The sequence below is a fragment of the Solea solea genome, chromosome 10 (genome assembly GCF_958295425.1).
Source record: "Solea solea chromosome 10, fSolSol10.1, whole genome shotgun sequence".
Taxonomy (NCBI): Eukaryota; Metazoa; Chordata; class Actinopteri; order Pleuronectiformes; family Soleidae; genus Solea; species Solea solea.
This window is the reverse complement of record NC_081143.1, coordinates 10,675,233-10,689,224: the sequence shown is the minus strand read 5'-3', so window position 1 is coordinate 10,689,224 and position 13,992 is coordinate 10,675,233. Positions and strand designations below refer to the sequence as shown.

The window sequence follows — 13,992 nt, the reverse complement described above, 5'->3', positions numbered from 1 at the left end:
CATGCTCTAAAAACAACAACCACAGCTTCATAGTTAAATGTCTGTTTCTTTGTGGATAAATCTGTGGTTTTAAGGCTGTTACAATAATAAAAAATACAATTCTTAAAATGTAATATAATTTGCTGCCTCTCGTCACATCATTGGTTAAAGTTTACACTTTGGCCAGGAAATCAATTTGAGTGCTTAATCAATCAATTCATTATTATCAATTAATCACATTTAAGAAGCTACACCACAGATATTTCCCCTTTTCCTCTTTTCATTGACTGCTGCAGTAAGTTTAAAATGAGTTTTTCTCCAACAACTTGATTTATTAGCTAATCAAAGCAGGTCTAATTGTAACAGATTTAGTGAGAAAGAAAAACTTTGAAGGACACAGTGAGTGTCATTTTTAAAACTCAAACAACATCAACTTTGTTGTTACAGAGATATTTCAGTTTCCATACGAATTTTGCTTGGTTGTGAAACAGAACTAATAATACTAAATACTAGATCTGTCTAATCTGGTGCATCATTAAAAAATGAACATTTATGTTAAAGTCACTGGTGATAATTCAAACTCAAACCGTAATATTCAGTAGGGATGGGACTTTTGTTTCGACAAAACCACCGACAATCGACAAGGGCTCACCTCGACAACGACAAAAAAAAACGAGAGAAAAAAGTCGAAATGTCGGGGGGCGGGGCTTGTGGGATTTTCATGTGTATTTCTGAACTGCATTTTGTCTTTCAAGTTATTACATTATGCCTATTCAAATAAACATCATAAAGTGCGCTACACAAATGAAGACGGCATCTCATCCAGTCAAGATCCTGCACACAGCGCAGGTTCAAAAACAAGAGCCTACCTCTGCATCCCTGCCACATCCGTGCCAGCGGAGAGAGTTCTCTCTGCCGTGGGATTAATAGTGAACAGACTCCGCACTCGCCTTCCTCCCAAACACGTGGACATGCTCGTGTTCTTGAACAAAAACTAGGCCGAAATGATTAGATAAGTTCACCTGTTAGAGATGCGCGGTTGGCGGTTACACATTACACACTGGACCTTTATTTTACTGATGTACAACTGTCACCCACTGAATGATCTGTCTCCTAGTCAAACATGGACTAGAGCAGTGTCACCTTTTGTCCTTTAATGCATGATAACTCTACTTGTTTCTGTTTTCTGATGTTTTAAACACTGAAATGAGAAAAGACTCATCATTTCAACCTGATCCATCACAGCAATGGTGCTTGTATAGAGGGGTTAATGTGAAGCAGCTGGTCCATGTTCCAGCAGATACACTAGATTACTTGAATATGGTATGAAGGAGGGAAAGATGGAGGGGGGTAGTTGAAGGGGTGGAGAAATCAAGATGGAGGGAGGGAGAAGAGGATGGAGCAGGAAGGGAGTGAGATGAGATGATGTGAAGAGGAAAGAAAAGAGTGCCTGAAGAAACACAGGAAGATGGAGAGACTGAGGAGGGAATGGTGGTGGTGGTGGTGGTGGGGGGGGGGGGGGTGCCTATTGCCCTGAGACTACAGCAGAGAGAAAAAGAGAGGGAGAGAGGAAAAGAGTGATAGCCCTACAGCAGCACCTAATGGCTCCTCTGGAGAGGAGAGGGAGGGAGTGCAGAGGAGGAGAAGGCATAATGAGGGGGCTATGACAGAGGCAGAGATAGATTTAAAGAGGTGGATGGAGGGAGAGACAAAGAGAGGTGGAGGTTGTGCGGCCATTCTGTAAAGATGGTGTCAAAGAAAATGGGGGGGGGGAGTGGAAATGTGGTAAACGGTGAAATAAGGGAGGGGGAAGGCAGAGTGATAGCTGCTGATGCAGAGATGGATCCAGACGTGAAATGAGCAACAGCCAGAATAAAGATGGATGAATGTGGATGCAGAAAAAGCAAATGTGAATCAGGTAGAAAAACAAATGAAACCACGGAGGTGGAGAGCGAGGGGAGCTGTGGGGGAGAAACGGGGAAGGAACAGCCCCCGAGGTGAACAAAGAAGGAAGGAATGAGAGGGGAAAGATGGATGGAGTCAGCAGGTGGATGGGAAAGGAGGGAGGAAGGGAGGCAGGAGTCAGAGGAGTGGCCGGATGGTGCGATCATAAGCAACGCGGGGAGAGAAATGGAGATGAATGAACAGCGGAGAGAGATTGAATGAGGTGAAGAAGGGATGGAGGGATAATTTGAGCAGGCGCAAAATGAAAGACCAGACCACAGAGTGAGAGGTGAGGCAGGACGAAAGTGAAGAAGAGGTGGTTTACTGTCCAAACCAGAGGGAGGGAGGAGATGGATGGATGGATGTGGGGAACATATCTTTACCTCTGTTAACAGCCGTGTAATAGCTCTGATCGCAGCTGTGAATAATTCAAAGCCTCTAGTTGGGAATTCTCTCTGGAAAGAACCGGAATGTTATAACCTCACACGCAGACACACGCTCTCTCGCCTCCGTGTTTGATTTCCTTACTCTCTCTGTTTATTGCTTCTTCTACGTAAAAGCTTTGTATATTGCCCTCAATACGCACTTCGGTGTGCGCACACACACACACACACGGCAGTAAAAAAGGGAGGCTATGATGTAAAGTGCTCATGAGAGAGTAATGGAGAGGCTGCAAGAGAAAGACGCCACAGAACAGAGACACACTCCGAGGTTGTCACTCACGCTCGTCATTCTCAGCCACCATGATTAGATTATATACAAACACATCGGTCCTTCTTTCTCTCTCTTTTTCTTTCCATCGTTCACTTTTCTCCCCTTCCTTTTTCCTTTCTTTTTAGAATACACACATTTACACCGCAAACTCTCTGCCACCGGCGTCTCTCCTTCTCTCTCTCCCTCCTTCCCTGGCATGTGAGTGTCTGCACGTGTGTCTTTAAGGTCTCCATGGCTACCGTTTCCAGGGTGATTTACTGTAGCACCTGGTCCCTCTTAGGGTGGTACACTTGTCTGTGCTCGCCACAATCCCTCCCCGGCCACCAGTGATCTCATCCCTTTGCTCCACTCATGCTTCCCTCCTCCTCCTCCTCCTCCTCCTCCTCCTCCTCCTCCTCTTCCTCCTCCTCTGCTTCTTTGCTTGTTGTCACAAGGATGATTTACTCTCGTCTTCTGTCCTCTCACTGCACGTCATATTGTGCCGTCTGGCCATTTATCCTCCTCGCTAATGCTAATGCTGTTCACAGGAGGCAACTTTTGTGGAACTGCCACTAAAGCGGCTCTCAAGAAACTTGTAATCTGCCGTTCGAGATTTGTCAAATGGTCAAACACAAAAATAGATGTAGTCTTCGGATTTGATAGGAGAAGCTCAGGAATTAGTACTTTCTGGTTGCAAATAGAATCATCCATTTGAACCGAAGTCTAGGGCGAAAGGAACCACCTTCTCATTTGATTCATAACGTCGGGAGTCAATTATCTTGCCTCAGCTCTTATTCACTTCCTATTTAGAGGAAAAAAGATGATAAAGCCCAGCAAATACAGGTATGAGTGTACCCCCTCTCATTGAATGACAGCTGGTATCGTCCAGTAGGAGCCTGGTTACAGGTGACGTCAGTGAATTTCAGGGTGTAAAACCTTGTCATGTGGTCGGTCAAACTGATGTCGATGCAACGTCTGCACTCATGCACAGATAAGAGGCACATAAAAAGCACAAATGCACTATAGATATTCATCCATACATCCTTTGTCTTCTGCTTTATCCTTCACTAGAGGCTCTCAGGGCTGCTGGTGGCAATCCCAGCTGACATAGGGCGAAAAGCAGGGTTACACCCATTGCAGGGCCAACAGAGACAAACACCTACAGGCAATTTAGTGTCCACTTAACCTCTGCATGTTTTTGGACATGTGTGAGGACACCAGGGATCCTGGTGGAACCCCACACACACACACACGCAGAAAGACCTGGACCAGGACAGTGCTGGCCATGTGCACCACTGTGTGGCCTCCATCACTATAGGTGTCAAATGTTCAAATGACACACAGGGACAGTAATCAATGTAGCTTTCATTCATGCATAAGAAACATGAATGCCTGAGCTAAGGTGGTCATCTGGGTTTTCAGCAGGTGTTGAAGCCTGGGTAGATCTGTGCTGAAGTAAGGAAGGAGAATCGAACCCAATAATGCATTTTCAACAATGGATTTTCATTTAAATCTGTGGGGTTTTTTTTCAAGGATCTGTGTCCAGGTGAGAGTTCCACCTCCATATCAGAAGTACTTCTATACGAAAACAACTAATAACACACATCACATGACCTTTTAGGTACGTTGGTCATGTTCCTGACGGGATAAAACAGCTGATTATAAATAATTGCTAATGGGGAACACCAGTGGTCAAAAGTTCAAAAGAACAAGGATTTCTGTTTTGAATTTTGGTATTTAGGTAATACAGAAACTCAAAGTAAAAAATCAATCAGGGAATGGTCAACTACATTGTAGTTTACAGAGGACTCTGAATGTCATGTGGATAGAGCCTGGATGTGTAAACTGAGAAACCTAAGCTTTTTCTGTCTGAAACCTACCAAGAGAGAATTATTATTTATTCTGTTCTTTTTGTTGGAGACGGGCGCGTTTAAAGTACATTGAAACGTATTCTGATTCTCATGCACCCAAATGCTCTAGTTTTTCTAATCAAGTGAATATTGGGGGGAAAAAAACATCATATCTTTATCAGGCAAAACCTAAACTCTCCAATCTTATACAAACATGACACATTTAAGAAATGTATTGGGGGTTTTTTTTAGTAACTTGAATTTGCAACAAACTGTTACTAGTGTCTTAAAACTGTTTTGGTCAGAAAACAAAACAAAAATTATATTGTGCTGCCTTAAACGTTACAGTAGTCGCCCGGTGATAATGTGTTTTTAATCAGCAACTTCTTACACAAACTCTTTTAAGACCAAATGTGTGTGAGAAGCAGAGAATAAAATGTCCAAAACAACGCTCTTAACAAACAGTTTTTACCCTTTTCATACTGTCACTGCTTCTTCTCTGCACCTAACATATGGCAGTCTTATTCTTAAAACTTGGTTATCCATTATGTATTTCAGTTTATTGTCAGTTCTAGCAAAATAATATGTTTACTCAGTTTATACATTTATTTTTCAGAATAAAGGCTTTGAATTCTGTAGAGAAGTGAAATCATTTTTTTTTTTAAAAATCAGATTTTTTAACAGAAAACCAGCTTCGGCCCACGGGCCGCCAGTTGCTGACTTTAGACTCTGTGGCAGACCCAAGTTTTACTATACATTCATATCAATGGAACAGTGAGCTATGGACAGAGACGTCCATCCTAGTCATTTTCATGTCAGCAAAAGTCATTTTGAAATGATATTAAATTCATCCATAGCAGTGCAAGGCAAATCTGATCTCCAAGAAAAAGAAAAAACACAAGTGAGCCAAGGTTTTTGTTGGTTAAACTGTGATTTAAAGAAATCTGATCCGTGCCTCATGATTGCTAACGAACATGGGCTGACACCCCGGCTGGCTCTGTGCTGTCTGTGGGTGGCAATCCTCTGTACACAGAGAAATTCCTTGGATGAGCACAGTGCCTCCGAACAGCACCCATGCTGCAGGGATTTCATTTACCTAAATTGATCCGCTGCTGCATGTCGACATGCATTTCATAGCAACACTGCGTGGAATCACGTTGGTTCAGTAATGGTTATATGATGATCCTAAGAAACCCTCTTTAACCCAGACGATTGTCTCTGTGACTGTGAGGGGAATTTTCTTTGTGTGTGTGTGTGAGACTGTGTGTGTGTGGATGGAGAAGATTCAGAAATAGGCCAGTTAGGGTTTAGAGCAGAGAGATGTTAGAGATTAAACAGACCTCTGTGGGGAGCAAGTCTCCTCTCCAGCAGTTTAAATATAACCCTCTTATGGGAGAAACTGTGTAAGTGAGTGAGTCTATGCATGTGTGTGTGTGTGTGTGTGTGGTAGAGAGATAGAGGGAGGGAGAGGTTGTGGTTAAGGTAGGTATAGGGTTGATGTGTGCGTCTACAAATGTAAACCTATGAATTTAAACCACTGGTCATCATACCTCCACCAGCCTTTGGTGAGGTCCAAAAAACCTACAAACCTATCTCTGTGAGGACATTTTGACCTTGTGGGGACAGTTTGTCTGGTCCCCACAACGTTAAAGAGCCTTTTCAGGGTTGAAACCTAGCCTTAGGGTTTTAGGATTAGGGTTAGGCACTTAGTTGTGATTAGGGTAATGGGCTAGGGAATGTCTGTGATATGTCCTCACTAAAATGGGTTTTAAAAAAGTGATGACTTTTCCTGGTTTTAAAGGCTGTAGGAGCCGCATTAAAGTTAAATATTTTGAGCATATAGGATGAGTTTTGTTGCTTTATCTAATGTATTTGTTGTGTGTGTTAATTTGTGCAATCCTCCCTCAGGTGGTGAGGGCAGGGCCAAGGTTTTAAATGTGACGGTGCACGGCAGGAACGGTGGCAAACGCTGTCAGTGCAGCGCAGCATAGTATTGAAAGGATTCTTAAATCACGTTGCCCCTTTTTTGTCTTTTTATTTTTGACAACAAACCATAATCATCATTGAACCCAAAAACCTCTCCCTTTTTTCTTTTTGCGCGTCAAACATTTGCCCTTTCAGTAGTGGCAAGCATGAGAATGGATTTTTTTTGCCACGACAAACACTGAAAATCTGATTTATTATATTGAATAAACTTGAATTATGTTTAGGTCACGGTTTGGGTTTGCCACTAACTAGGTTAGGGATAACAACTTTGTTTAGGCTTTTCAAATGAACACAAATGGAAGTCAGTGTGAGTCCTTTAAAGGATATTTACATGTGTGTGTGTGTATGTGTATGTGTATGTGTGTGAAGGATATCACACCTGTGACCTTCAAGCTGAGACACACACTATTCACACATGCTTCTCCAAACACCAACCAACCATCAGCTGCTGCAAACTCCACCTTTACCTGAGCGCACAAACAGGATGTGAGCACATGCTCTTCCCCAGTTTAACTGTAGCCGTAGTCTATATGAGAATCTAATGAAGCATCTATCTATCCATCCATCCATCCATCCTCTCCTTCCTCTCCCTCCCTTCTCCTACACAAGTGAGTGACAGATGTGAGCTACTGTGGAGAGCAGGCGTGTGTGTGCGTGTTTTCAAGCGTAATGTGCTTCATGTAACCTCTCTAGGACCCTGACATTGTCAGGACTCGTCCTCAAAGAGACCAAAACCTGGTCCAGAATATAATTTCTGATGAACTGCCCCGCCTTTCGTCCTAGGTTGGGTAGGATTGGCTCCAGTGACCCTCATGAGAAGAATGAATGAAGGAACAAAATTGATATAGTACTGAAATCAGCTTTGTTGAACTGCAAAAGTCTCAGGGCAACACCAGCATTGTTGATCATTATGACTTTAACTCGTATGACGTTTATGTGATGCTCAAGTCTGTCTTGAATAAACCTGGTATAATAGACCTTTGGTTCTCCAGGTTTAACAGATTCAGGGTCATGTTATTGTTCAAGTGTAAGAAAGGGTCACACTTAATACTTGACACTTAACCTGAATTTTCCTACAAAATGTGTTCTACATGTTTCCTGTATTTTCTGGATGTGTTCCAATAAAGTGATTGAGAAATAATTATATATCTCGTAATTGTGTACAATTACGTCAATGAACACACAGTTCTGCTCCATGAGACACAAGACTGAAATGGACAGTCTCTCCCTTCCTCACGCACATTTCCGCTCACTTCACGTGTAATGTAATCACCTGGGCTCTCCATGGCTTCTAACCCAATAAAGCTGACAGCCACTGATACACACACACACACACACACACTCACTCACTCACTCTCTCTCCCTCTCAAAACCAAACACACACATCCTCCGGAACACCCTGTGATACATTTACTTCTGCTTTTCCTCTGCTCTCTCTCTCTCTCTCTCTCCTCTGCCGTGTCTTTCCTGCCACAAGTTTCAGGGGCTGGTCCAAGGTGCCAGAAACAAACAAAACCAAGAAAACAAAGACAACATCCATAGTTTTTGTGTAAAGGCACTTAAATTCTGCCCCTGTCATCCTCTCTACCATGACAGTTGCAGGCTGTGTTTTAATCCGCACAGGCAAGACCTGAGACCCATGCAAGCAATGACACAGTAGTCACTTCCTACACGTTTCTTATTACAGACTGTTTATAGACTAGACATAGTTTTCTGGTGGTAAAACAAATTCCCATTGTAAAGTCTCAATATTCGTGATGTGACAGGCACCACGGCAGTTGAAACAGAAGGTCACCAGGCTGATGTCCACTTATATGCCCTGTCAATTTCTTCTAAATGTGAACATAATTTGCAAAATTGACATTGTGTTTTATTGAGGAAGAGCTGAAAGTAGTGATTAAGGCCAATCTCATCCTCCACTAGAGGCTCACAGAGACAAATCTTGTCTCTTTGTTAATCCAAAAGTGGGTCTTCTCCGTAGCTTTCACTCTCACCAACTATTGTGTTGTTTGTTCTTTTACGGAAACGTCATCGTTATATACGTCGTCTCCTTCTACTGCCATGTCAAAGACCGGGGGGGGGATTTTGGTGCATGTGCAGGAGTAATCGGACTATGAATCACATTATCCAGGTATTTAACATGTAACATGTTCCCAGGTATTTAATTTTTGCATGTAAACACATTAGTCCGAGTAAAGTCAAGCTAGTCTTAGTGGGACTGATGTGACATTACATGACATTAAAAAAATAATAATTGTCTATATATACATATATATATATATATATATATATATATATATATATATTTATATATATATATATATATATATCTCTTCTGTAAGTGTGACTCGCTCGGGTCTGAGTGGCATTGCTGGGGGTGACCAGGCACGGCGGCCATAGCTGCTCCTCCAAGCGCCATCTGCTCCTCGCCACAGCAACTGTTGCCAGGGTACCTCCTCTCCTCTCCTCTCCTCTCCTCTCCTCTCCTCTCCTCTTATCTCTCCAGTCGCACCTTTTTCACCTCCTCTTTGGCTGTTTGCTCTTCATGTTGTTGCTTTCCCTCTCCCTCTTTTTTTGACCTGCTCTTTGGTACTTTCTCACACACACGTTTCTTTTTCCTCTTCCTCTACTAATTTAATTTGCGTTTTCATCCTAAAGAGGATACCTGCTTTCTACGCAGTGAGCTTAAATGGCATGACATTGAGTTCCTTGTATATTAGCTACACTTCAGCGAAGCACTAATGAAATAATACTGATGCTACTGCTAATGCACTTGCTCTTTTTCCATCTGCACCCTTGTATGCTGCTCTTTTTTTTCAATATCTTTAATTATCAAGCAATTAACAATTATACATATGTGTATGTATGTACATATATATATACATATATACATACATAGGTATATATATACATATATGTGTGTATATATATATCTATATACCTCCACCTAAATCTTTAATTCTCCAAGACTTTTCCTCCCCCTCTGTGTAATCCATCTCTCTCCATTTCCTGTAGCAATTGTGTGGACATGACTCAGGACAAACACACACATACCCCCCAAAACAAAAATCTACAGATGGAGAACCAGCAGAGAAAAAGTGAAGGAAGGAGTTTGATGATGGGGTGTTTAGAGGGAAAGGAAGAAAAAGAGAGGGAGAGTGAGCGGGGGAGAGATTGTAGATCAGAACCGTCATGATTGAGCCATCTGCTAAGAGGAAGCCAGTGAGACACACACACACTCTCACACACACACACACACACACACACACACACACACACGGAGTACGTGCACACATGTGCTTAAAGACCACCACTGCCACCCGTTGGTCACATCCTGACACTGCACCTCTGCTCTTCTCACTGCTCTGCTGCCATCCAGCAGCAAGAACATGCCAACCAGAGATGAGACACGTAGCTCTGCACATCGATCAGTCTGGTCTGGCTGTCTGCTGAGCCAGTCTTAAGCATCCAATTCTGTTTTGCTCCACTGGGTTTTCTTTTGCTCTAATATATAAGGTTTATCTCCACCTTACTCTTTTCTAAGAAGAGCGCAGCCTCAATACGGATTATGAGGCTTTGGCTCTTTCAAAACATATTGAGTACAGTGGTTTGTTGCAGACTAATGCCAACACTACGAATCACAGCTGTAATCCTGCTTGTGCTGTTTGGTTGTTTCGCTGCAGTTTAGAAAAAAAAAATAGTTTTGTTATCGTATCTGTGCAGTCGTGTGTGGTAGTATTTTTTTTATTTTATGAGCAACAATGCACCAGTGTGAATCATCCGTTCTTCTCCTCTCAGGTCCATTCACTCTCGCTCCCTCAACAGTGTCCACTCTCGTCCAGCTGTCTGACCCTTAATGGATTCATAAACGCTACTCTGCCATTGGCCAGAGCTGGACATTTCATCCTATTACAGATTAGCATAAGGCTGAGTAGAGCAGGAAGTGCTCTTTATATGCTAATGAGGAGATAATGTATGCAGTGAGGAGCCATCAAAGCCCTTTTGGGAGGACTCAGTGTGACTGGACGTGCCGATTCTTGAGGCTGGCTTGTCTTTATCCTGCTCTTCAGTCTCATTCACAGATACCTGCACTGTGTGTCTTTGTGTGCATAACATAATGCTTTACTGCAGTTTTATACCTAAAAGTTAAAACACACATGGAGTCATCACTCGGTAGTTGTGGGAATTGGCAGAGACACCGCGGTACGACGTTATCATGATATTTAAGTCACGATGCGATACACACACAACAGCTCTAGTGAGAGTGAGCACTTGAAACGACTAATTAATTTATTATGCTCATGCACAAAAAGATTCACGTTTATCTGTTAAACCAATCAAGTGTGTCCTTCTCCACTACACTAGGTGGCGATGCAACGAGCAGTTTCAGTTTAGTTAGGTGTGTCATTACCCGATTTGCAAAGTATGTCTACTTCCTGTTTAAACAATTTACGGCAGGTTCAGCTTGGACTTAATATTAGCTTACAGGTTACTATTCCATCCATCTTTATCCTCCACAGGAGGGTTGCTGGGGGTGCTGTAAGTAGGTATACCCTGGACAGTTCTCCAGTCCATCGCAGGGCCACATATAGAGACAAGCAACCATTCATCCATTCATTCTCTCTTCTTAAAATCTAATGTACATATTTTACAGCAATTTAAAACTTAATTACAAAATTGAAAATATGTATTAATATTTAATGACCTTTCACCGCCCACTTGCAGTACCACCTTGGCCCACATGTTTGGGAATCGCTGTATTGGTTCATTCTATAAAAATAAACAGCTGTAGTAGTCACACTTTTGCATAAAAACATGCTCAAAAACAAATTGACTTTCTAGTACAAATCAAGCAATGACATAGGTGTTAGCGTGTTGAGCTAGCTTATAATTTAGAATAATAAATAGTTATGGTTTGTATTTAAATAGTTCTTTTCTAGTGTTGATGACCACTCAAAGCTGCTTTACACTACAGTTTTGCCATTCGTCCATTCGCACCCACTTTCACACAGCACATCTATGTGCAGCACATTTTCTATCACTCATCTTCCATACACATTCACACGCTGCCGGCACATCGAACCCACAACCTTCCAGTTGACAACTCACTCTACCACTGAGCTACCGTCGTCCTCAAATGTCACATCTCCCCATCAGCCCAACAAATGTACCATCTTGGATTAACCCCTTTTTTTTAATCACTGTTGTCTGTATCGCGGCTTCTGCTATTATTTCCATGCTGATTGTTAGGTGATTAACTAACTTTTTAATCCAGTTATTGCCAAGTATGGCGACCAATGCTTTTACTAACTCAATGATTTCAGGCGTAACAAATGTGGTTGTAAATTCTATGATGGTTTGGGTCTTTAAAATGTGGGTCCACATATAGAAAGTTTAGGAAACATTGGAACATACAACAGTTCACTTGACCAACGGCCTCCTTCCTCTCTGTCTTACAGGAGCAAGGTGTGGTGGGAATGTCACGGCCGCCGGGCGCCATCCCTCCCCCTCACCCTGGAGGGGGTGTGGCCTCCGGGGTGGGCCCCAACCAGGGGTCGGGGCCGCCTCCGGGTTACGTGGGCAATCAGCAGCAGGCGGCCATGATGAAGCAGATGATGGCGATGGAGCAGGAGAAGAGGGTGCAGATGCACATGATGGAGCAGCAGAAGCAGCAGCTCTTCAGAGAACAGAGGCAACAGCAGCAGCAGCAACTACTGGCTGAGCAGGTGAGGCTCTTCTACGTCTTCAAACGCAGGAAGGCCCGTGTCCATGTGTCACTCACTCATTTCTAATGTGTGTGTGTGTGTGAACATTGTTTGTCCAAACTTAAGTGTGTATTTTCATGTCTGCATCTCCATCCTGTCTTCTTCTTTACTGTTGTTTAGTTTTATGTATAATTACCCTCTACCAGGCTCCTTCACTCCTTCCTTTTCATGTATGTCATGCACGTTAGTGTGTGTGTGTGTGTGTGTGTGCGCAAATGGCTGCCTGCTGTGATAATGTGGCGTTTTCCTTTTATTTCGCACTCTGCGAAGAAATCGAGAACTTAAGAGTTCCAAACTTCAATGTCGATGTCGCCACCTACCATGTTAGTTTTAAATTGGATCTGCAAATAACTTAGACATACAAAAAATAAAGGTGTGTGTGCGTGTGTGAAAGGACACATCCTGCTGAGGTTTAGTGTATGTTGTTAAATGGATATCATAGCTTCTGTTTAAACAAGCACAACTGTGTCCTCATGTCCCTGCTTTTCTTGTGTGGCAGAGACTTGCACTGCTTATTAATGACTAAACATGTAACATGTTCCCATTTCATTTCCTGCAGCTGCAACACAGTCAGGGCTGCCTTTGGTTTTATATTTTTGTTTTACGATACAAAATGTAGTTATGATGCTCAATTAATCTGTGAATTAAATAAAAGCTGACAGAAATAATAGTAATTATGACTTTATATTAAGTGGATGGCCGCATCAAATTGATTGGCAGGCCTTTGCACTGGTTACTGGTCCCAAAAAGTTGTTTTATTAGCGACCAGTTGACATTTGAGGCCCAAGCTCTTCAGATTCAGCACAAAGCAGCAAAAGCAAAACTTCACTAGAGAGAAAAAAATAATATTACAACTCAAATTTATCTTATTTCTGACCTGATAAAGTGATAAACTGTATAAACCCCACAGCGTGTACAGATATGACGGGTTGTACTTGTCACTGCCACAAAGTACATTATCACTCACAGGAGGTAGAGTGGGTCATCTCCCAACCAGAAGTTCGGGAGTTCAATCCCTGGGTGACTGTGTGTGAATGTGAGAGATGTGTGTGATAGAAAAAAAACAACAAAAAACACTCTATGTACAGTGGATGTGTTGGATAAATAAATGATGGTGTTGTGACTTGGTGTCAATGAGAGTGCAGTGTAAAGCTCTTAGACGAGAAAATGCTTCATACATGAATTCAAGTTCTAAATGATTGATCTGATTGTAATAAATCAAGAGTTTAGGAATATGTGATCTCCTGATGACTCTTCACTCCACGTAAACATCTGTGTCACCTCCAGTGTTGGGCTCTGGAAATGTAATCTAATTACTGTACTCAATAGGGCCACGCGGGAGTGTAGTGGCTAGCTCTGTTGCCTCACAGCAAGATGGTTGCCAGTTTGAATCACAGTTTGAGCGAGGGCCTTTCTGTGTGGAGTTTGCACGTTTCTCCCCCGTCTGTGTGGGTTTTCTCGGGGTTCTCCACTTCAGTCACAAGGTTTAAAAGTGGTTCTCAAAAGGTTTAGACCAAGTACCAATGTTAAAACACAGTGGTGTAAATAGGTCGAGCAAAGTCAGCTACAGACTTTTGACAGGAGGCAGATTTATTCCCAAAAACATAAGTTGCTCTCTCATCATCCTCCTCTTCGTCACATATACTTCACACACTGGTTTAGTGAAATTAGATTAAGATGGAATGAGAGATAATGTGGCTCTAATTATTATTATATTTTTTTTGTTATTTGTTTCATTTTCTACACACTGGTCAGAATTCATCAGCTGCCACAGT

The 13,992-nt window shown here is 42.4% G+C and overlaps 1 protein-coding gene across 1 annotated transcript in view; it reads left to right on the top strand.

Moving 5' to 3' along the window:
- maml3 (mastermind-like transcriptional coactivator 3) overlaps positions 1-13,992 on the top strand; it is a 116,070-nt gene that overhangs the window by 94,965 nt on the left and 7,113 nt on the right. The window contains exon 4 of the mRNA XM_058640161.1: positions 11,912-12,178. Within this exon, the coding sequence (XP_058496144.1) occupies positions 11,912-12,178 (267 nt within the window). The remainder of the gene's footprint in view (positions 1-11,911; positions 12,179-13,992) is intronic.